Raw genomic sequence first — 25,128 nt, forward strand, 5'->3', positions numbered from 1 at the left:
TGCAGACATGCCAATGTAAGATGCTTCTTCTGCTTGCTGGAGATTGTCTGCAGGAAGAGAGGGAACAATCAATCTAACACGTGTGTGACGGCATGTAGCGGCATTGTAGCATTATATTATAATTGCTTCAAACTGTTCAGGAGCAGATGCATGTGGAGATGTAGACACAAATTTGACAAAATACTCTTGCTGCAATAAACGTCCTGGCAGATTTGAGTTTGTCATGTACACATTGACATGTTTTTGATACTGCTTGGTGTGTGCCCCTGATACATCGTCTGCCCAGAGAGGAATAAAGATGGTAACAAGATCATGATCACCTGCCAGTTCATGCAATGAGTTTGGCATATTTTCTGCAAACTTCTGAGAGCTCTCTAAGCATAGATAGTTATCAGTAACTATTACTTGATACACCAGATTAAATGAACATACGATCAAAGACAAGTGGACGTCTTCGCAAAAGATCGTGATATGTAAGTTTGAAGTCTGTTAGCGGGATGCTCACACATTCATCGCCCACAAATAACTGCTAATATAACCCAACTAAACTTAGCAAGAGAACGTCAGCTATCTGTAATGAATACTCACATGATCATGCCTCTCGGTAACCAAATAACAGTCAGCGTGAAGTTCTTTGTGTTGCTTTATCCAGATAATTGGGATCACAAGTTGACTATCACTAAGTTCACATAGCTCGTTCACATAAAATTGCTGTAATCCAGAAGCCAAACGAGCAGCAGGAGTCAGTAGATCAAGTGATATTTCTTTCCAGCATTCTGCCTGCCATGTCTCCGAAATTGGACCATCTGCAACCTTGGACCAGATGTTGATGTAGAGTGCAACCTCAGGATTAGAGAAGTCCTATACACATGTGAATATTGAGAAAAAAAATAGAAAATAGAAAAGTAATTTGTATACCAGACGAATGGTATCCTGAGGATCGTTAACATAGAAGTGGTTTCCAAGGGATGACTTCTGTGGAGATGTTGAAACACCGCACTGCATGTGAAGGTGTGTTTGCAGCTGACGAAATGCTTTCAAAGAGGGGACATTTTTTGAGCCTGTCTCCTTCATGACCCACAGAATCATCTTAAGTTGGCTACTCGACAATCGCAGTTGTGGCAAATTGTTAAGAACGTCTAACAAAAATATCTGCAATAAAGTTATGTTAGCACATTTGATAACTTACAAGAAACTAGATTCACTGTCTTGTTCTCATATGGTGAAAAGTCATGGTCCAGTGGTATTCCTTAAAAATATTTGGCCATGTCATCTTCATCACCTTCTTCACTGGCAAGACCTGCAGAGATGTGTGAGATCAACACCAATAAATTGCAAAGCACTCACCTAAGTTTCGAAACTCTTGGGCAACATTTGACACTGTTGCATCATCATCAAGGGCTCCGAGTTCTTCTTCAAGTTGTGCTGATGCCAAGAGCTCACATTCATAGCATAGAAATTCTTGCCGAGAAAGGTAAGCATTCTTATCTACACCAGTAAATAAGATTTCTTGCTCTTCTTGCATGAAGATGAAATCGGTTGTGCCAATTCCATTGATATCCTCAGAGTTGGGCCTCTGATGCGAAGCATTCATCGAGTGCTGAGAATTGGCAGGTTGCACGTAAGATGTTGAAGCCTGAAGGTGGGAAGTACCAGGTTGTTCATAAGGATAAAGAAGCGCTACGTGATCCATCTTCTGTTTTTTTGCGTCACTCCTCCAGCCATCTGACATTTGTGACATGGGTTGGGGTGCTCAAATGTTTTGCCAGAGATCTGCAATAGATCCAAGTTACTTTGGAAGGATTGGCATCCTTGCAGGCAAGACAAAGAACTGTGTTTGCACTGGTATTATGTTCAAAGTCTGACAAGGACTTCAGTGAAATAAGTAACAGAGTAAAGTGAAAATTCGCACCATCTGGTATATCTTTCAGCACTCGGGGCATGTTTCAGAAGATGCGGACACAGACAACAGAATGGGTATGCGCAAAGGAACAGGAGGCCACATCGTGTCACACCAATTGTTGCATGTGACAGTCACACAATGCTTCAACATGCGACACAGCCACCTATGCTTTAACCTTTGGCCACATGCACTTTGAAGTCCAACCGTTATGCTTAAAAGGCTCAGTTCGATGCTCATCCCTCTGCATTCCTTTTCTCTCATTTCTATCATCTGCTTGGTCTCCTTGCATCATAGCATCTGATGCTGTTATTGATCCTGCCCTCCTGAATGAAGAACCCACTCGCAAACTGTCAATCACGGATATGATTGCTGAATTTCAGTCAACTCACCCTTCTCCCGGCCCTTATGTAGATGCTGAATACTCTGACAAATCATCTCCTGGCCTTGAGCAGGAACCTGCTTTGCCTCGAGGTACTGTTTGGACTTGCACAGAGTGGGAGGCCGAAGATGCTGATCATGGTGATCGGTTCAATGCAGTTGAGTTTGGGCAAGTTGTCAAGAGACAGCGAAACCTCTCTGCAGAGTCAGAGGCAGAGTTAGCACACTTTACAGAGGTACACACCATCTTCTTCATCCACCTGCTCACTCTTTTATGCTCTACGTAGGCTCCAAATATGATTCAACATTTTATTTTCAATTATGCGGTCTCACTTAAGTGTCGCGATCTCTTGTTCAGGCTGTCTCGTGACAGTGAGTATCAAGTGCCGGACACGCTCAAGGTGAGTTTTTAAATTTGTGCCACATCCAATGCTTGACATTTTGTGTCTCTCCAGACCACTCTTCTTGATTATGCTCACTCTTACATTCTCTCCCCCACTGTTGACTCTTATCGGAGCCCTAACAATTCGAACAATGTTCTCGTAAGTTTTTTTTTCACTTCCAGGGATCTGCGCTGAGTCGGGTCACACTGGCAGAATGCTCTGTGGCAGCTCAACGTCACCTAGCTCCCTCCGGAACAGGAGATGGGACGCTGCGCAGTCATCTGTACAGTTATCAGCAAGGGCCTAACCAAGTGGCACAACCATGTTAAGTCCCAGGTCCATCATTCACAGTTCACTTTTTTCACTGCGCTCACAACCATCTATTAGATTGTTTCCTCTATGGCAAGCGCTAAATCACTGATTCGTGACATCGCCGCTCTCACACGTGCATGCATCAAGACATGCCGTGCCCATTTCACTGCTGCGTTATATATCCGGCTGGCATACATTGTGAGTCATCATCCTCCCTCTTCACATTCTCATCTCATGTGTTCTGTCAGAGGTTTATCTTGGTCATGTTCCCAAAGCTCAAGGAAGATGCATTTTGGACGAAGGTTGATTCTTTGATGAAAGACATATGTGAGAAATATCAGTCCTTGGGCATGATCAGCGAGTGCATTCCCCTCCTTCTGTTCACTCGCAACCATCAAATACTCATGGGTATTGTTGCAGTGCATATCAAGCCATTTTTCGCAATGACAAGGTTTTGTATGATGAGCCGGACAATGTCACTTACTTGTGGGGAGTGGGCCATTGCTTTGCATGGCAGGAACAATTCCTGAGATTCTGTGTTCCTGCTTTTTTCTCATCATCTAGTTGTTCCCACATGCATTAATTATTTTGTATTACTCTTTAGTAGTTGATTACTTGTGAAGTGTGGTCCATTGCATTGCATAGCATGTTATATTTTTATTTGATATCTATTTAAAGGTTTCACCATTTGTATTCACTCAAAACAGTCACTTTAGGCAAAAATCTACTAATATTTGATGCTATACTAATAACTGTCAAGAACTCCAGTCTTTCTTATTAGTGTATTATTTCTTGAAGCTCTGAAACTCTGTTTTTATTTCAACTAAATTTATGTAAAGATTTATTTTATACAGATACTGGAAAGAAATAAAGTATTAGAATTACTTATAATATTATTTAGATACTCCAGGTATCATTAACAACTGCATTACAATGTTTTGGTATGTCATTCGTCCAATATTTCACTTATAAATATTTAGTAACAGTTCTGCAATAGTCCAGCATGTCATCTATATATTTATACAAAAAAGTTACAAGAAAATGCTAGTGCTTTTTAAATAAAAGCAATATAACAGTCCATAATGTTATTCAACAACTGGTATATTGCTTAGTAATATATAGTAAGCTTCTCATAATACTTTTGACTTACTTTTAAGATATCATATGATCGTAGTTTATAAAACTTTTATAATAGTATATAAGAGTGTGCGACACACTTTATAACAATAATATATTATGTTATCACATGAGTCTTATATGTCTGCTATATCGCCTACCAACCTTGTGCCTACCATTTAATATTAGTTGATAATCTAGCATAATGTAAATAATAATTTATTTGTCGCTGTTTGATAATAGTCTAATATCTTGCTAAGTATCTCAGAGTAGGATTATTCAAAACATGACTTCAAAATGATATTACTCTGCTCTTTTATTAAAACTATATATGAAGGTTACACAAAATTGTTAGTACATTTCTCCTAAAAATGACCCTCAAAACTACTTTAAAATGACACAACTATGTTGTTCTGCAAAAAGTATATAAAAACATTACTTAAAAGTGACTAGTATGCATTCTAAAAGACTCAGTTGAAAAATGGCTTCAAAATGACACTACTATGTCATTTTGCAAAAAGTATATAAAAACATAAATAAAAAGTGATTAGTATGCATTCTAAAAGACTCAGCTTCAAAATGGCTTCAAAATAATATTACTATGTTGTTTTGCAAAAAGTATACAAAAACATCACTAAAAAGTGGCTAGTATGCATTCTAAATGACTCAGCTTCAAAATGGCTTCAAAATGATATTACTATGTTGTTTTGCAAAAAGTATACAAAACATTACTAAAAAGTGGCTAGTATGCATTTTAAAAGATTCAGCTGAACAATGGCTTCAAAATGATATTACTATGTCATTTTATAAAACCTATATAGAAACATGACTAAAAAGTTATTAATATTCATTTTACAAGGATTAAAGAGCCTTACAGTGGTTTACAAATTTATCTACTGACTCTTAATACATAAGAATCACTACACAAAATGACCCTAGAAACTGTTACAAATGTGCCTACAAGAATTACTACAAGAAATGTTAACAACATGCCTATACAAACCACTACAAGAAATGACACTAGAAACTGTTACAAATGTGCCTATAAGAATCACTACAAAAAATGATCCTGGAAACTGTTACAAATGTGCCTGTAACAATATATTATAATGTATACAAGAAATTGTTATTGTATTCTCTACTAACTCCTGACAGACGTGTAACATGTTTCAATATAAAACTCGCATAACTAACACAATACTCTAGATATCGAGCTTGGTAAGCGGAGCGATCCAAGGCCAAGGCCAACAATAAGGCAATGAAAGCCAAGGCCAAAGCTGCCAAGGCTGCATTTATGGCGAAGCTTATGAGCTAGACTTCGCATGCACTGGAGACCAGGAAGAAGTTTATGCTGAAGGATTCAGAGGGAAGGGAACATCGTGGATTTAGGATTGACGAGGAATTTTTCTTTGTACTCGCTGTCACACTTGCTCAACCTCTCCACTCACACACGTCCAAGTATTATACTCAAATATTGATCACTGCGTGTTTGCGCTATTACTCTGTCTGTTTTTAGTCACTGAAGTGCTTGGTCATCTTTGCTGACTAATGTCTGACACTTAGAAGGACAATAGCGAGGTAGGTTTCTATTGTCTTTATTATTTTTATTATCCCCCACTCTCTTTTGTTTTATCCAGAGTCATTTCTTATTGTTATGACTCAGACTTTTATTATCACATTTTCTATTGTTATTTCTATTGAAGGCGCTTTTCTATTATTTAGATTTTCCCACCTTCTTTAGTATATAAACCCTGAAAGTCCACTTGGACTTCCAGAGGAAAATTGTTGCTCTTACGTTACAGAGCATTCTTCTCACCCCAGTAGTCGGTATATACTCAAGTTCATACTTACCTGAATACAGTGTTATTCAGGCATAGCACTATAGGCATCAAGGAAGTCATAACTCGGTCATCTGTCAATCAGTCATCTGTCAACTTGGTCACTTATTACTCGGTCATTCTCTGTGTCTTATTATAAGACAGTCTTTCCCTCTTACTCACACACACACTCTCACACTTGATTACTACCAGGTAACCAAGCGATTACTACAACGAATACACTGAGGAATATTTCCCGACTTTGTTCAAGTCCGGTGACCTCAGGAGGATTTTGTTTTGGTTTGTGTTTTATCCAAGACACCATTCTCGTCTGTCAAACTGGAGCCCACTGCGAGGGGTAGTTTCCTTGCTTATCAGGTAACATACTATCCCCATAATACCCCCTTTACTTTCCCCATTTCCACTTGTCCAACGTGCCATCATTACAATCACCTACACCCACCTCAGGATTATCAAGTATCAGTATATCATCCCTGTCTGGTAACTCCTCAAATAATCCCATCTCCTCCATTTCCAATCCAGGTTCTATCAGTCCCAGTAACCCCTTATCAGTCAGTTTATCAGCCTCAGCCTCAGTATCAGCACCAGTACCCACCACGTCCACAGCGACCTCAGCGATACCAGCAGCCACAGTGTCCAATCCATCATCGTCAGCACCCACAGCCACAGCGGTCATACAATCCACCACCACCTCGTTCACTAACCCCACTTCAGTTTCCACCACCACCCTGTTAACCAGTTCTTCCACCATGTCTAAGACTCGCTCAGTTCATAATATGCCTGTGCGTGGAGGAAAACAAGCTCCCAGGACTTTTAAAGGTCAGTCATCCCAAGTTAAGGACTTTCTGGAAGACTATGATGCCTTACTGTCCTTTAATCAGGTAACTGATAATGGATTAAAGTGTAAAACAATTCGCCGGTATTGTAGTCGAGCAGTGCGAGAGGTAATAGAAACTCCCTCTGACTACAAGACTCCTAACTGGGATAATCTCAAGGCAGAAATTTTGAAGATTTATGATTCAGAAAGGAATGAAAGACGGTTCAAGCGTACTGACCTTAAGGATTTTTGTCATACAGCACGTCATTCCTCTATTCACTCACTTTCTACAGTACGTTCCTACTATCGTGGATTTCAGCGTATTGCTGGATGGCTAAAGGAGAAGAATATGATAGATGAAGACACTTATAACAAGGCATTTTGGAAAGGGTTACCTAGGACTCTTAGGCCAAGAATTGAATCACGTGTACTGCAAATTAACCCTGCCCATGATTTAACAAAGCCCTTTACTGTTGCAAACATGTTAAAATCTTTGGAGGACATGTTTCGCCGTGATAGATTTGATGCTGATGAATCTGAGTCAGATTCTGACCATGATCAAGACCAATCTGATTCTAAGGATGGTACGGACTCTGATTCAGATTCTGCTGAGTCGGAAAATAGTGACGATGAATTTTCTAGATACAAGAAGAGGTCCAAGAAACAGCCAAAGAAGACCTCAAGCTCTGAAGATAAATCTGGAAAAATCAAGAGGAAGAAGAAGCGCAAGATGGAGTCAGGCCATAAGGCGCATGTGCGCCTGTGTGCATTACAAGATGAGGGAACAGCAGCGGAAGAATTTGATGAAGTAGAAACAATTATTAGGAAACTTCAGACACTGTCATTGGATGATCCTAACTACTCTACTCTGTTTTACAGGGCATACAAGTTGGATAAGGATATTGTACAAATTGTACAACGTCCTAGGAGGCCGGGAGAATCCACTTCATCACCCATTGTGCGTTCAGGAGGACCCCCTGCAACAATGGCAGACAATAGACCATTGTCGCATGGAGAAATGACCTGTTATGGTTGTGGGAAGAAAGGGCACTCCATGAATTATTGTCCAGAGATTATTGACCTTTTGAATAAAGGGACAATAAAACGTGACATAAATGGCAAGTTAACAATGCCAGATGGGTCTCCTATTCGCAGAGGAAGGGATGAGCCTATTGTCTCAGCCTTCCATAAAACCCAGCTTGTGCAGTCAAACTTTATCTCATTTACTGCAGAAACCATGGCTTGCATTTCTGACACTGAATCTGACATTCTTGTTATGCCTGCTGAGCGCTCTTCCAAGTCCACCAAGGGAGCATGCAAGGAGCGCTTTGAAGATGTGTTCCCTCCTGCCAAGCCTAGTTGGGCTCGAAGACTTGATGACAAAGCTGACAAAGCCAAAGCAGATAAGCCTAAAGTGGACAAACCCCCGGAACCCCACCCAATTATTATTCAGCCCCCTCAGTTTGATCCCAAAGATGACGATGTTATTATGGAAGATGAAACCCCGGAGAAGCCGAAGAAGTCTCATAAGTCATTATCAGTTCCAACGAAAATCCCAGCTAATAAAGAGGCAGAGCCCGAAAAATCGGAGAAAGCGCAGAAATACCTTCCCACCCAATCCGCTCTTTCGGGTCAGGTTCAGCCTGCAGCAGTACTCAATAAAATATTAAGTACTTCTATTATAATTTCAGTAGGTGAGATAATTGGATCCTCAAGAGAGATTTCTAATTATTTATTGGAAATTATTAAGTACAAACGGGCACCCGCAGAGCCCGACAATAATATGGTGGCAAGTACTATTATTATGTGGAATCGGCGCGCGCTTATTCAATTTTCTATTGATTGCGACGGGCGCCAGATCGATGCTATTGTCGACACAGGTTCAATGTTAAACATCGTACACTCGCGCATATGGAAAGACAAGATTCAACAACCTCTCAGCCACAGCTACCGAATTACCATGAAGGATGCAAACGGCGGCGAAGGAGATCTCCTCGGCTTAGTCCAGCAAGTCCCGCTGCAGTGCGGCGCAGTCACCACTTGGGCGAATCTCTACATCACCGACCACGTTCCCTTCGACCTTCTCCTCCGATGGCTGTGGCAGTGTGACAACCAGGTCACCATCGATGAGCGACCCGACGGAACTTATCTCATTTTCAAGAACCCACACTCCTCCAACGGTGAGCACGAGCTTCTCGCGACTCCAGAGCACCCTCTCGACTTCGAACCTCATTCGCACATTGTAGAATCCAACTCGGCAGACTCTTTTCTCATTTCGGCACTGGAACCTAGTACTCATATTATCGATACCCCGATTCTACCCACGGACACTCTCGCGCCCGCTGACTGGAACTCTGAGCCCACGCCCTTGAATGTTGATGAACGCTATCGCGCAGGAATCTATCGCGGCGACGCCTATCCGTGCTCATTCGGATATTGGCAGGGCAGCCGCTACGAGGACTGGTACATACCCAATGTGACACTTTCGGGCAGAGTATTTGGACCTCTCGGAATTTATTCTAGCCGCGGACACCCCTTCGAGTGCGAAGGGCACTCTTTTGTTCGATTTTTCCTGCATGACTACACTAACTGTGATTGGCCGGGTGCGACGTCAGTCAACGACGTCGACCTCCCGAATCTCGAATATCCTGTCGCACGTGAAGAAGACCCCCCCGTCACAGATATAGGTCTAATAGCACCCTTGCCTTGGAGAATACCCACGGAAGCCACATTTATCGACGACCCCACGCCGCATGGGATTGGTCCTGACAGTACCGCGAACCCCTTCCCCTTCGACACGACATTCAATGCGACGAAATTGGAGCCTTCGTCGAGCTCGGTAAGGATTTTCAAAGCAATTATTAACTCTCGCACACCAAATGTGGCGCGCACTGACATATTTCATTCCCTCCAGGCCCCAAGGACATGCGATCCCCGTTGTCTCCTGAAGACGGTCATACAAGACGATCGTATCATTACAATGGCCACGGATTCCTCTGTCCCCGTCGCTCCTCGACATTAGGACAGTCTCCCATCAGAATTGCATCATCACGCTGACTCAGCACCCCACGAACGCAACGACGGCGCCAGCGCGCATGACGCACATCGCTCCCCCTCTATGCCGACATTTTTGTGCTCTTCAGAGTACTCTCTTTCTGTTCCTAATGCTTCTCAGTTTTATCTTGGGGAATTTGAACTTAGTGGCACCCTTTTCAACGATGCCAATGGCACACTCGGGATGTCTCGAACTTCCACAGGTATCCTGGCTCATTCCTCGACTCCTCTCGACAATTCAGCACTTACGATGAACCTCGACGGCCTCCAGGATGCGAACAGCGACAACACCGAGTGCACAGAGTACGCGCAATGTCCTGGGCCAGTCTATTCGCACAACGTGTTCCCCTCTGAACCTGACGCCCTCGGTGTTGCTATGGAGACGGAGACACCGGCGGACAGGGCAAGCAAGGTGCGCCCCGCACTGAATATTTATTCGAAAATATATTAACTACTCGATGTGCTATAGTAAATACAGGCCGCGAGGACGCAGTAGCAGTCCTCGACGCCTACGGACTGACACCGTTTGTTGAGCGCGTGATTCTCGTGGTCGACGATAACATGGTGGTAGGCAGCCCACGCGATTTTACAAACATTACCACGACGCACGTGCAGGAGGATCTCCAACGCCGCAGTGCAGCACGGGAATACCAGGCCATGGACAATGCAAATGCACACGGCTTCGAGCGCACAGATATCGCGCAGCATCCATGGCCCGTGTTTTCGTACGACACGCTCCCTTGCGAGTCGAATGTCCCCACCGATGCCATGGAGAATCACGGTCGAGACAATGGTGGACAGGACAAGTAAGGTGTGCTCAGCACTGACTTTTATTTCAAAAATATATTAACTATTGGAGACACTACAGTAGATACAGGCCGTGTCGATGCAGCTGTGATTGTCGAGAGCTACAGAATCCCGCCGCTCATAGAGCACGCAGCCCTGGAGAATATAAGCATACTCATGGACTCCGTCGATGTGCATGCACTTACAATCACCCCAGATACACATGTGCAGGAGAACTACGCACACGCAGGAGAACTACGCACTCGAGAGTGCACGAGGCACACAGCAGGACCAGGAGGACGCGATCGATCGTCGCCGGTGCCGAGCATGCGATGATTGCACAGCATGCACTCCCCGCGCTACATCTGGACACAGCACTGAATGACGTACTCACAAGTATTCTCCTTAGTTTCATCGACAACTCAGTCTACAGTATTGAGAATATGCACGTCGACCGCGCGGACGGCCCCCCTTCATTGATCGACACGTGCCCAACAGCATTCGTTTTTCTCTCACATCTGGACCTCGTGGATATCCTGGCGACACCACCCCTATCACGTTCCCCATCCCCCAAGTACACACCATCATCACCCGTCTACATTCCCTCGTCACCGGTCCTCTCGTCACCCCCGTCACCTCCGTCATCCGTGTGCGCATGCACACGCGAGGCCGACTGCCATGCGGTGCGAGCATGCAATCACCCACTTCCGCTTCCTCATTCCACTCTCTCTGTCACCCATGATCCCGACACTCGTATCTGCAGGCCAATGCACCCGCCCGGCTCCCATGCACGCTGCACATCTCCAGACTCGTACGATGGCGACAATGACTTACCAGGTTTAGTAAGTGTCTCGCGCGGTAATGACAGTAGCGACAGCGAATCGGACATGGACCTCGAGGATGACACGGACGACGACGATAACCATTTACAGTCGGAATGCGAGCGCGAGGATTTGATGCGCGAGCGCGTCGAGGAAATTCTCATCAAGGCCATGCGCGATGTCACTGAAGAAGTCATTGAATATGTAAATCCGACTTTTTCAGCGCATTCCTTTCGCGGCTAATTCTAGCAGATTCGGAACACCACATTTTAGGGAGCAGGACCCCCCATCACATGCACCATTTTTCTTTATCTTTAGCTACTCGCGGTCCTTCGTCGCTAAGTATACCCAGTCCTATGTCTGATCTGTTATCAACCCCTACTCATTCTCTGCGTATGTCACCTCTAAATTCCTTCAACAGGAATTCTATACCTATGGTCTCTTATGTAACCATGTCATGTACCACTACCTTGAAAGCCCCCAATATACCTTCTGCTGGTCAGCCCTATTTAAATAGTGTCCCATTGGAATTCAGAGCATACAAACCAGTCGATAGAAAGGTAAAGCCAGTACAAGAAGTATTTCTAGAGGATGCGCGTGTACTACAGCGCTTCCCTGAGAATCCGTTGGACTCACTTACAGAGTTATCAAAAGTTCCACCCGAATTCATTCCTACCACAAAACTTACTGTGGAGAGAGTCGAACTAATGGACATTAATAAAGATGGATTTCTTTGGCCAGAGGAAGAAAAGCTCTTTTTACATATTCTCAAGCTTAACGAAAAGACACTCGCTTTTGGCGAAGAAGACAGAGGTACATTTCGGGAAGATTATTTTACTCCCTATATTATTGCAGTCACACTGCATGTACTGTGGGCCTATTCTAACGTCCCTATCCCCCCTGGAATTAAGGAAAAAGTAGTTGCACTTCTTCGAGATAAGATTGCAGCTGGTGTCTATGAGCCTAGTCAATCTTCTTATCGATCACGATGGTTCTGCGTAATCAAGAAGAGCGGTAAACTGCGAATCGTCCATGATCTACAACCACTCAATCGGGTAACTATTCGAGATGCAGGTGTCCCGCCCATCCTGGATGACTTTGTAAAACCCTTTGCAGGACATGCTTGCTACACAGTCTTTGATTTATTTTCTGGATTCGATGAGCGCAAGGTTGATCCTAAAAGTCGTGACCTTACATCATTCCTAACTCCACTCAGTTTATTACGACTCACTTGTATGCCTCAAGGCTTCACCAACTCTCCTTCAGAATTCCAGAATTGTATGGTCTTTATTTTACAAGACGAGATCCCCCATGTCGTGAACATTTTTATTGATGATTTACCCATCCATGGACCAAAAACTATGTATATACAAGAAAATGGAGAGCCAGAGACATTACCAGAAAACCCAGGAATTAGGCGATTTATATGGGAACATGCAGGCGCTACCTTCTCTGCTTTTAAGACCCAATTATGTAAACCCCATGCAGTTATAGTTAGACAGACATGCACCCCAGAAGGACGACTTCCAGAAAATTCAAAAGTAAATAAAATTCTTACCTGGCCAGTTTTGAAGACTGCAAAGGATGTGCGGAGATTTTTAGGATTATGTGGTACAGTGCGCATTTGGATAAAGAACTACTCCAAAATTGCACGACCACTAACTGAACTAACACGGAAGGATGCTGAATTTGTATGGGATGATAGGCGACAAGAAGCATTTGATTGCTTGAAGGATCTTATTACATCCGCACCTGCCTTATGCCCTATTGATTATTCATCGGATTGACCTGTCTACATATCCATAGACACTAGTGTCATCGCAGTTGGTTTTATCTTGTTGCAAGATGATGAACAAGGCAGATGGAGACCAGCCCGCTATGGTTCTCTACCTTTTAATGAGCGTGAGTCCAGGTATAGTCAGCCCAAGTTGGAGCTATACGGATGCTATAGAGCCATGCGACACTGGAGACTTTATTTAGCAGGCATCAAGAACTTGATTCTGGAAGTTGATGCCAAGTACATCAAAGACATGCTGAATAATCCGGATCTTCAGCTGAATGCCACGATCAATCGGTGGATCCAGGGCATTTTGCTATTTACCTTTGAATTGCGACATGTTCCTGCTGATAAGCATCGTGGACCTGATGCTCTCTCACGGCGTGAACCAACAGAAGAAGAATTGGCAGAAGTTCCTAAGTCAGATGATTGGTTGGATGAGATAGCACTTCTATCACTGTATCTTAATCACGTGCCCAAGCCAGATCAAACCCTGGTTCACCAATTACCCTCATCGCTAGCAGTGAATTCCAAGCAAGAGGAGACATTGCGAAATATCAGACATTTCCTTCAGACTCTACAGACACCAGACTTCTCTAACACTCAAGCCAAGCGAAGATTTATTAGACGTGCAGGACAGTTCTTTATGAAAGGCGAATCTATGTTCAAGCGAAGACGTGACCACACTCCTTTATTGGTTATATTAGACAAGGATCATAGGATCTTTATACTAACACATGCACATGAAGAACTAGGTCATAGGGGAGTTTATGGAGTATTCTATCATATTCGTGACCGTTTCTTCTGGCCCCATTTATTTCAAGATATAAAACACCATATTAGTACATGCCACCAATGCCAATTATGGAGTACAAAAAGGGTAGAGGAATCTCCCACTATACGCACACCAGCAACTATATTTTCCAAGATTTACCTTGATGTTATATTTATGCCACCAGCTCGAGGATATTGCTACATTGTTGCTGCGAGAGATGATTTGACACATGCAGCAGAAGGACGGGCCTTAAAGAAAGCCAATTCCAAGGACTTAGCGAGGTTCTTCTGGGAGAAAATCATATGCCGCTATGGACATATCACAGAGGTTGTAACGGATAATGGTTCAGAAGTGGCAGGAACCTTTGAGAAGCTTTTGCAAAGATATGGCATTCCACAAATCAGAATTTCTCCCTACAACAAGCATGCAAATGGACTAGTTGAGCAAGGTCATTTTGTAATATGCGAGGGAATACTCAAAGATGTGAAGAAGGATCTCAAGTCCTGGCCAAACAAAGTACACCATGCATTCTTTGCAGACAGAGTTACCACTAGGCGGTCAACAGGATTTAGCCCCTTTTATTTGCTGCATGGCGTAGACCCAGTGTTGCCATTCGATCTCACAGAGGCGACCTTTATGATAAGCAGATACACATCTGGACTATCATCATCTGACCTTCTTGCGCTGCACATCAGACAATTAGAAAAGTGGCCAGAGGATATTGCATGGGCAGCAGCTGCAATCAAGCAGTCTAGATTGCACTCGAAGCATCAGTTTGAAAAGCGGTTTAAACATAGACTCCGGCGGAAAGTATTGAAGTCAGGAGACTTAGTATTGATGCGTAACACAAGGCGAGATGCCGGTCTGACAGACAAGTATAGTCAAAGGTATTTTGGACCATATCAGATTCGATGAAAGCGACGTGGAGAATCATATGTGTTGCAGGAATTAGACGGAACAGTTCTTAGACGCGCAGTTGCAGCATTCCGATTACTCCCATATCTGCCACGTGTACCATCCAATCTGGATCTGGAAGATCTAGATTCAGATGGATCCAGCGATCCTGATCACCCAGATATATCCTCAGATTCAGATTCCTCTGATAACTGGTTGCCAACATAAACATGGTCACGTGCTTGCACATCATTTTTGGTCTTTGCCGCGTATTCCCTCAGTCGAAAAGCAACCTCTACACGTCTTATTTCTCACCTTGCCATTGTGCTTCTAACTGCCTGCTATCTTTGTCATTATGTCGTGCTACTCTCAGCCCGCTCTCCTGTTCCCCCCTTATGAACCTCCTACCTATCTCACCACCATCTCTTCTGATCCGCACATCATTGCTGGAGACTTCGATTGCCCACGTCCCCAGATTGAGCTCCAGAATCTCTTTGTTGCACTCATCCCTGATGAAAAACCCTTTTATCTCGAGTATAGCAAGGCGACTCACTACCTACTTTCTCCGGAGCCTGCTCTCTCCAACGATGTGTACTTTGACTTGAACAACTGGGCAGTCGTACACCTGGTCATTGGACCATTCTTTTTGGGAACAATCGACAAGATTTTGGGTGAAGGAAAGGTTCAGATTGGAGGGTGGATGATGTCGAAGACGGTCAGAAAAGAGGAGTATAGAATGATGGTCTTTGAGCCCGTCACGGTGACTATTGACGTTACCTACCTCAACATCCCCTTCCTTGAATGCTTTGCCTGTCGTCGCTCACCACGCGTCGGTCACTACTTGATGGCAAAACTCCAAGTGTGAGTTCCTTTCTTACTCTTTAGTTTCTTCTTGATAGCCAGCAACGGGGACGTTGCATTCTAAAGTGTGGGGCAGGTGACAGACGTGTAACATGTTTCAATATAAAACTCGCATAACTAACACAATACTCTAGATATCGAGCTTGGCAAGTGGAGCGATCCAAGGCCAAGGCCAACAATAAGGCAATGAAAGCCAAGGCCAAAGCTTCCAAGGCTGTGCATGCCAGAGCTCGTATTTATGGCGAAGCTTATGAGCTAGACTTCGCATGCACTGGAGACCAGGAAGAAGTTTATGCTGAAGGATTCAGAGGGAAGGGAACATCGTGGATTTAGGATTGACGAGGAATTTTTCTTTGTACTCGCTGTCACACTTGCTCAACCTCTCCACTCACACACGTCCAAGTATTATACTCAAATATTGATCACTGCGTGTTTGCGCTATTACTCTGTCTGTTTTTAGTCACTGAAGTGCTTGGTCATCTTTGCTGACTAATGTCTGACACTTAGAAGGACAATAGCGAGGTAGGTTTCTATTGTCTTTATTATTTTTATTATCCCCCACTCTCTTTTGTTTTATCCAGAGTCATTTCTTATTGTTATGACTCAGACTTCTATTATCACATTTTCTATTGTTATTTCTATTGAAGGCGCTTTTCTATTATTTAGATTTTCCCACCTTCTTTAGTATATAAACCCTGAAAGTTGTTACAACGGTCCCTGGCATGGGCCATGCGAACGGGCTCCGGCCCGAGTTGGAACATTCTTGCAGTTCGCAACTGTGATGTCAAGGCCTCACCTAGAGGCTAGACTTTTGGATATCATGTGCTATGATGTCACTAATCTAGAACATGACGTCATTATTCTCGACCTAGTCTAGGTACAGCCGACCCTAGACCTCAGTACGTATAGTCGGCCCGGCCTTATGGCCACCTCATGATGCTTATCGATGACACACCTATACCTCATGGTGTGCGCCTGACCTTGTACTGATAAGACGGACCAATGACGGCCATTGTATTACATTGTATGTATGAGTATATATACATGGCATGTATTAGATAGGTTCCTTAATCTGAACCTACCCATTCATAGACCATATCTGGTGCGTGTTGGCTTGAGGATGATCGCTTGAGTCTTGCACCGGTCCCCGATGGGGCCAGTTGGCATCGACGACTTAAGCCTCCTAAAGGCTGGCGTGTACTCGGGTCGCCCCTTGGGTTCCCTCATAACAAAAGGTTCAGATTTCCCTTGCTTGCCTGACCTACCATGGTCTAAGGCATTCACTGTATCTGGCGACACTTGACGACATTGACGATGACGACCTGTCGACCACGACTCTGATGATCGAAGACATTGATGATGGCTCCGACTCTGATGACCAAGATCTCTGACGATCCCCCAGTCCTGGATTGGACTTCGATGAATGACATTGACGATGACGGACACAACCACGAGCTGGATAGCTCACTGATAAGAATGACAGAAGGATGGACGAGCAGTAGCAGGGACTACGCTACGTGCTCTTACTCTTATGTCTTGATCACTACCACTGATGATTCATGATGAACGACGAACACCGATGATGCCGAACACCTACCCTCCAGGGGTGCACCCAGTTCGGTTGCCAGGCGCCGCTTGAGGTCACACTTGTGACTGAGGCTGCCGCTAGAGACAAACTGATCACTGATCCTCAGAGAGGGGTCTGTCTGAGAGACCAATAGGCCGAGGAGGCTGAGGTAATCACTCTCACAACCAGCAAGACGGTGCACAGAGTATGTGCTTCGAGACAAGCAACGGGCTGTTTAGCCGACGACGAATGAATCCGCGAAGCTGGAAGATACCTTCTGACAAGAATGATCGAATAACAAAAAAGACGATCTCGACTGAACCCTCGATAATGGCTCTCGAGGCTAAACAAACCATCGCTCGAGTGGACATTCACTATCCACTATAAACAAATGATAGATCTTAGCTGATGACACCTAGTGAGGTGAGTTGCCCAGGGTGCAGAAAGATTGACAACTCAAGTATCTTACGAGTTGATTGACAAGAATGGTTGTTGCCAGATGGCACAATCTCCGATGAAGGCCAAAGGCAATGATTAGCACCAGAGGTTGGAATGACCAGCGTTATGAGCTCGAGGTCTCAATCGATGAATGCGGGAACTGGATACCCGAAGAATAAACCAGTTCGATTCTCTCGATGATGAACAGTGCCTGGGCCGGGGTACACGCGATATCAGTGGTTGACACACCACATCCGAAAATGAATGTTGATCATGGCTCTCGACATTAAAGAAACCAACCTAAAGACCTTGATGCAATAACCAAAAGGTCTGATTGATGAACGACGGCTGAAGGGAGGCTCCAATGAACGCAGCGCTGGAAGGATATAAAGGTGAAGGGCACCACAGAGTTAACTGGAGGCAACACAATGACGATGTCCGAGCCTAGGCCGAAGGCTCGAGGAGGCGAACTTTCACGCCTTTCAATGAACAACGAATTGAAGAAAGAAAGATTTGGAGGTTAACAGTATGCGACACTCCAACCCGATGACAATACGGATATTGGCTCTCCATATAAACCAACGAACATCGAACGATATCTTACCGGAAGATGAATCGTGAGGGATTAAATTCCCCGAACCTGATGAAGAAAGGGCGCTGGCAACCCTTATAAACCAAGCCCCTGGGAAGGGCACGCTTTTCGAAACACACGAGGGGTTGTTCCCCGTGAATAGATGGCACTGATAAACAAGTACGATCGAAATCGACATAACTTGAATGGTCATTGCCAGATGGCATGACTTTGGACGGACACTGGTGATCCGTATAAACCAGCCTGACAGAAGCCTTCAACAAGGTGCTTTCAATGACATGCGAGGGGTAATTCCCCATGGATAGAAAGGACACTGGGTCACGGCCGACCCTTGGATTTGATGTAGGCTGATGCCTCATCACTTGGATGATTTAGAACAGCAATGAATGGCAATTTCGATGCCATGTGAGAGGTTGTTTCCCGTGGATTAGGAATGACACACGAAACTGGAACACACAATGAATAGGGCATCCATGGAATATGGACAGAGGCAGTCGATTCTATTCGATGCTGATGCACGATAAGACCCGATGAGAAACAATAACGAAGTACATGCCTGGGCCAGGGTACGAACCCGGGCCGGGGTACGAACGATATTGGAATATTGAATGGAATCTTGAGCGGGAGCTGACGCTCTCTGCTCCTGATGAATTACTGAAATATCGACTTGGACGAATAAACACGAAATGAAAGCCGAATGGCAGGACTGTGGCATTCACGGAATGTGAAGGAGGATAGTCGCTTTCATGCGACATTGACCCAAGATAAGGCCATAGTCATCCCGACGATTAGAAATGTTGAAGGTCTCCTTCGGAGACAGTGACAGACACCGGTGCTCTGTAGAAACCGGTTGATACACAAATCAGCACTTGAAGAGTGCTTCCCCAGGAGTCTATGCTGGTGCAAATAGCCTGAGGGCCCAATAGTCTTATCGACTGACTTGATAAGAAACTTCGAAGAACCCCTTGTGTGGGTGATGCACACGTATTCCGGAGATGCGAAGGGCTACACCAAACGGCTAGTCACCGGGCCCATTCCGAGACTGTAGAACCCCACCCGAAGTGAACCGGAAGTTCTAACACATCATCGTGCTTATGTGTTCGAACGGATGGAGCTTTGGAGCTCCAGCTTTTACAGGACCACTATCCCAGAACCGCCGACAATCTCAGACGAGAGTCTGACCATACCTTAAAAGGATGAGGCAGGGACGTTCAAGATGAGATTTTACAGAAGAATCGTGGTAAATCGGGACCACGAGGACACTGTCCGACTTCTCAAAAAGAAACACATGTCTGCAATGACTATAAACTAGAAGGATGTTGCTCAGATGTCAAATGAGCACCGCAAGTCCGTAATGACCTTAAACTAGAAGACAGCTGAATGCTCCAGTTGTGAAGAATGGTTTTTAAGTCGAGGGTGACTTGAGCCTTGAGCGGGAGCTAATAGGCATAGTAAGCGAGGATGAATATCCGAGCTGAAGTAATTGGGCTTTAGGAGCCCGGGTGACAAGCGAGAGCGAGGAACCCTACCACAGGGCTCAATTTTTTCCCGCCCTTCCTCCCTATGAAAATGACTCTTACCCATGGTAGCCTAGAATAATTGGGCTTTTGCCAATTTTGAGGCCAGGGTATAGAGGAGGTGTAAGCCTGCTGAAGGCTTACGGACCTGCAAAGGTCCACCGACAAGTGAGGCAAACGGGTCAAGCGGCGCAGAGCGCAGGGCTGAGTGAGCCGAGCTTCAAAAAGAAGTGACGAAGGAACTTCCATCACGAGTCCGAAGAGATACACGAAGTAGCTCGAGGACGAGCGACCTGAAGGGAGCAACCAGCAAGAAGGTTGCGACTGAAAGGGAGGCGGAGTGCAGCAACAGCTCTGGCCTCTGGCTTTTTCTTTTTTTCACCGATTCCGCCTCTGATTTCAAGAATCATGTGAGGCCGCACTTTGACGATGAACAACAAAGACGTGGAATTTCTTTTCATTTTCCTCTGTCTTTTCGACTCTGGACTTTTCCCCTGGATTTCGATTTTAGATTTTGACACTCAATCAAGGTGATTGAACCTTGAGCAGAAGCTTATATTACAATGGTCCCTGGCATGGGCCATGCGAACGGGCTCCGGCCCAAGTTGGAATATTCTCGCAGTTCGCAATGTCGAGGCCTCACCTAGAGGTGAGACTTTTGGATATCATGTGCTATGATGTCACTAATCTAGAACATGATGTCATGATTCTCGACCTAGCCTAGGTACAGCCGACCCTAAACCTCGGTACGTATAGTCGGCCCGGCCTTATGGCCACCTCATGATGCTTATCGACGACACACCCATACCTCATAGTGTGTGCCTGACCTTGTACTGATAAGACGGACCAATGACGGCCATTGTATTACATCGTATGTATGAGTATATATACATGGCATGTATTAGATAGGTTCCTTAATCTGAACCTACTCATTCATAGACCATATCTGGTGCGTGTTGGCTTGAGGATGATCGCTTGAGTCTTGCACCGGTCCCCGACGGGGCCAGTTGGCATCGACGACTTAAGCCTCCTAAAGGCTGGCATGTACTCGGGTCGCCCCTTGGGTTCCCTCATAACAAAAGTCCACTTGGACTTCCAGAGGAAAATTGTTGCTCTTACGTTACAGAGCATTCTTCTCACCCCAGTAGTCGGTATATACTCAAGTTCATACTTACCTGAATACAGTGTTATTCAGGCATAGCATTATAGGCATCAAGAAAGTCATAACTCGGTCATCTGTCAATCAGTCATCTGTCAACTTGGTCACTTATTACTCGGTCATTCTCTGTGTCTTATTATAAGACAGTCTTTCCCTCTTACTCACACACACACTCTCACACTTGATTACTACCAGGTAACCAAGCGATTACTACAACGAATACACTGAGGAATATTTCCCGACTTTGTTCAAGTCCGGTGATCTCAGGAGGATTTTGTTTTGGTTTGTGTTTTATCCAAGACATCATTCTCGTCTGTCACTCCTAGTGTGCCATTTAATAATGTTTAGTAAGTGTCCTACAATCTCCCACTATATATTGATAAGTTGTGTGGGTTGATAAGGGCCGTACTATTTAATAGTCTACAAAGTCGCCTACTGACTCTTGGTATATTATCTAGTAACATTCAGCAAGTCAACAACACCCTATGACACTGGCTCCTAATATATCCTATAGTATCATTTTGTAATGAGCTTACAATAGTCCAAAGTGTTACCTGGCATCACTTTGTAAGAATCTTCAGTAACCTTCAATAGCCTTTAGTAATCTCTTGTAAGTGTCCTAGTGATTATGTTTACAATGACCCTACAATAGTTAGACATGTCATCTAGTATCACTTTGTAAGTTGCTTACAATAGCTTAGTAGACCACCTAGTACCAGTTGATAAGGGCCCTACAGTAGCCTACAAAGTGATATATTGACTCCTAGTCTGTCTGATAATGTTTAGACTGGCAAGTATAGGCACTGCGCAAGGAACGGCAACAGCCACCATCGGAGTCTCAACACACGGTGAGTTTAGAAATCTTGTCGATGGGTGAGGTCCATCGACAAGATTTCTAAACTCAGCCGTGTGTTGAAAGTCAGCATACCGCATTTGGACAAGATTTTCGGACTCAGCCCATGATGTCAAACTTGAATGGCTTGTAGCTCACTCAATTCTACTCGGATTTGGATGAACAAAGCATGCATTCTGACCGACTTTTTGAGCTGAATCTGATGGTATTACTTTCAGAACACTGAAACAACTTCTGCAGTGTTACAAGCCATTTTAGCTCAAAGCACTTGTTTTCACACATCTAGCCAAACTTGCCAGGCTTGTGGTTCACTCAATTCGGATTTGGATAAACCCAGTAGCCATTCTGACACAATTTTCAAGCTAAATCTCATGGTGTTACTCTCAGAACATCAGAATCACTTGCTGGAGTGCTACAATCCATTTTCTCTGTTTTCTCTCACTTCTCCTTGTTTCTTCAAGGAAAAAACAATGTGTACTGCATGTTAAAAATAAGGCGCCCTATCTAGCATGTTTATGTGCATTTCAGAGTCATTCTCAAATTTTCCTGGCATTTATACCATTTTTCTGCACTTCACACTAAGCATTCTAATCTAAAACTGAGATATCTCAGCCAGTTTTAGTCAGATTTACTTGAATTAAGGGAGCATTATGCTCCATTTCCTTCACAGAGTTCAATGGTACTGCCTTCTATGCATTGAAATTAGTATGTGCTTCTATAATTTCACCGACTATGATGCATTGGTTCTCTGTGGCTGCTGTGGCACTTCTATTGATTACTATTTGTACAAGTCACGTTAATTTTCACTACAATCACTTTGAAAGACCGACTGCATGCAAGGTCTAGTACAGTAACAACAGGAACTACAAAGTTTGTAGTTAAACCCTAGACCTAACCCAGGACTAGGTGCAGCCCATGCATACAAATTTGTATTGAAAAGTCATTCTCACGCATAGGGACCGTTTCATCTGTCCCTCAGGATTTTGGCGGAAGTCCTATCCCATAAAGAAAAATTCCTTCGTACCTCAGAAATCGTAATTCGTTGACCCCCACGCAATCAGTTCTGGCTTTCATCAACACCTTGAACACCGCTTCCTCCACCCGTGGTCAGGAATAGTATGGATGTGAGATGCAGCAACATGAGAGGGATGCGAGTGGGATGCCAGCCAATGTAGATATGAAAATAAATGATGATGTTCACAGATTTTACTGTGCTTGAAGCAATTCAATTATGGCATTTAATCAGGCACTTTAGGATGGTACAAATGGCTCAAAGAAAGAATTTCGGGTGCTTATTCTGATATGGCTAAGGAGAACGAGCAAACATGGGACCAGCGCACAATTTGAGCTTTAAACTGATTGTCAATTAACCCGAAGACAGTACTACACTGATATACAAAAGAGACTCTCCAATGCTCCTTGAGAATTCTGTTTCGAGCACCTGAGAGGCACACCTCAAGACTGCAATGAATGTTGAGGCAAGCTTTGATGGGCAGCCTTCACAAAGCCACCATGTGACACTGCACAAACCTCACCTCTGGATGCCACCCTGATCTCGTTGTCAATTGACCGTCAATTGATTTGCAGCTGGAAGGTCAGTCGAAGCTTTCTTATTCATTTTTCGATTTCAACAGCTTGATCTTACTGACACACGAGTCCGAATGTCAAGTCGATATCCAGAAATTTCCGAGGTGTATTAGTATAACATTAAATTTTAGTAGATTTTCACCTAAAGTGACCATTTTGAGTGAATACAAATGGTAAAACCTTTAAATTGATACCAAATAAAAATACAGCATGCTATGCAATGCAATGAACCACTTTTCACAAGTAATCAACTATTAAGGAGTAATACAAAATGATTAATGCATGTGAAAACAATTAGATGATAAAAGAAAGGCAGAAACACAGGACCTCAGGAATCGTTCTCGCCATGCAAAGCAGTGGCCTACTCCCCCAAGTATTTATAAGAAAATGCTAGCACTTTTTAAATGAAAGCATTATAATAGTCTATAATGTTATTCAATAACTGGTATATTGCTTAGTAATATATAGTACACTTCTAATAATATTATACTCTTGACTTACTTATAAGACGTCATCTTATCATAGTTTATAAAAAACTTATAATAGTATATAAGAGTATGCAACACAATTTATAACAATAATATATTATGTTGTCACATGGGTCTTATATGTCTGCTATGTCACCTACTAACTTTTTTCATAGCATTTAATATCAGTTGATAATGTAGTATAATGTATATAATAATTTATTTGTAGCTGCCTAATAATTGTCTAACATATTGCTAAGTATCTCAGAGTCGAATTATCAAAAACATGGCTTTAAAATGATATTACTGTCCTTTTATCAAAACTATATAAGAATATTACTAAAACTTGTTAGTACATCTCTCCTAAAAATCACTTTCAAAATCACTTTAAAATGATCCTACTATATTGTTTTGCAAAAAGTATACAAAACATTACTAAAAAGTGACTAGTATGCATTCTAAAAGACTCAGCTGAAAAATGGCTTCAAAATGATATTACTATGGTGTTTTGCAAAAAGTATATAAAGATATCACTAAAAAGTGACTAGTATGCATTCTAAAAGACTCGGCTGAAAAATGGCTTCAAAATGATGCTACTATGTTGTTTTATAAAATCTCTGTAAAAACATTACTACAAAGTGATTAGTATGCATTCTAAAAGACTGAGCTGAAAAATGGCTTCAAAATGATATTACTACATCATTTTGTAAAATCTATCTAAAAATATAACTACAAAGTGATTAGTATGCATTCTAAAAGACTCGGCTGAAAAATGACTTCAAAATGATGGTACTATGTTATCTTATAAAATCTATATAAAAATATGACTAAAAAGTCATTAATATTTATTTTACAAGGATTACCTTAATAGCCTATGATGTCATGTACCTACTCCAAGGTAACTATCTGATAAAAGTTTCTTAGAATTTTAGATTCTATAGTCATGCCACAATTTTTGTAATTCTTTTATAATTTTTTCGAATCTTTTTCCTACATGTTTGCTCCAATAGACACCTATTTGACAGCAAAAATAAGTTGAGTCTTACATGACTCAAATCATTTTCATCATACAAAAAAATGTCTAAAAGTGGAATATATATAATAGTCTACTATGTCGTCAGATTTCTAATATGACACCTAATACCAGTTTGTAAGCACCTCACAGTAGTCTGACATACTACCTATTATTTTTAATAGAGACCTTACAATGCCCTATAATGTGATCTGGTAATG

General features: G+C 43.2%; 3 protein-coding genes across 3 annotated transcripts; 2 read left to right on the top strand and 1 right to left on the bottom strand.

Moving 5' to 3' along the window:
• Positions 1–6,315: 6,315 nt before the first annotated feature.
• SCP_0508000 (hypothetical protein) lies at positions 6,316–6,681 on the bottom strand (the record flags this gene model as incomplete). The annotated part of the gene is made up of 1 exon (XM_027758856.1): positions 6,316–6,681. The coding sequence occupies one exon, from the start codon at positions 6,679–6,681 to the stop codon at positions 6,316–6,318; it is 366 nt and encodes a 121-aa protein (XP_027614657.1).
• A 2,026-nt stretch (positions 6,682–8,707) lies between these two features.
• Positions 8,708–9,769, top strand: SCP_0508010 (hypothetical protein; the record flags this gene model as incomplete). The annotated part of the gene is made up of 2 exons (XM_027758857.1): positions 8,708–9,586; positions 9,662–9,769. 2 exons carry the CDS (start codon positions 8,708–8,710, stop codon positions 9,767–9,769), a joined length of 987 nt encoding a protein of 328 aa, XP_027614658.1.
• A 282-nt stretch (positions 9,770–10,051) lies between these two features.
• On the top strand, positions 10,052–15,719 carry SCP_0508020 (hypothetical protein; the record flags this gene model as incomplete). Its single annotated transcript, XM_027758858.1, has 4 exons — positions 10,052–10,213; positions 10,417–10,607; positions 10,997–11,612; positions 15,228–15,719. The coding sequence occupies 4 exons, from the start codon at positions 10,052–10,054 to the stop codon at positions 15,717–15,719; spliced, it is 1,461 nt and encodes a 486-aa protein (XP_027614659.1).
• Positions 15,720–25,128: the final 9,409 nt, after the last annotated feature.

The sequence above is a fragment of the Sparassis crispa genome (genome assembly GCF_003851025.1).
Source record: "Sparassis crispa DNA, contig_000004F, whole genome shotgun sequence".
NCBI lineage: Eukaryota > Fungi > Basidiomycota > Agaricomycetes > Polyporales > Sparassidaceae > Sparassis > Sparassis crispa.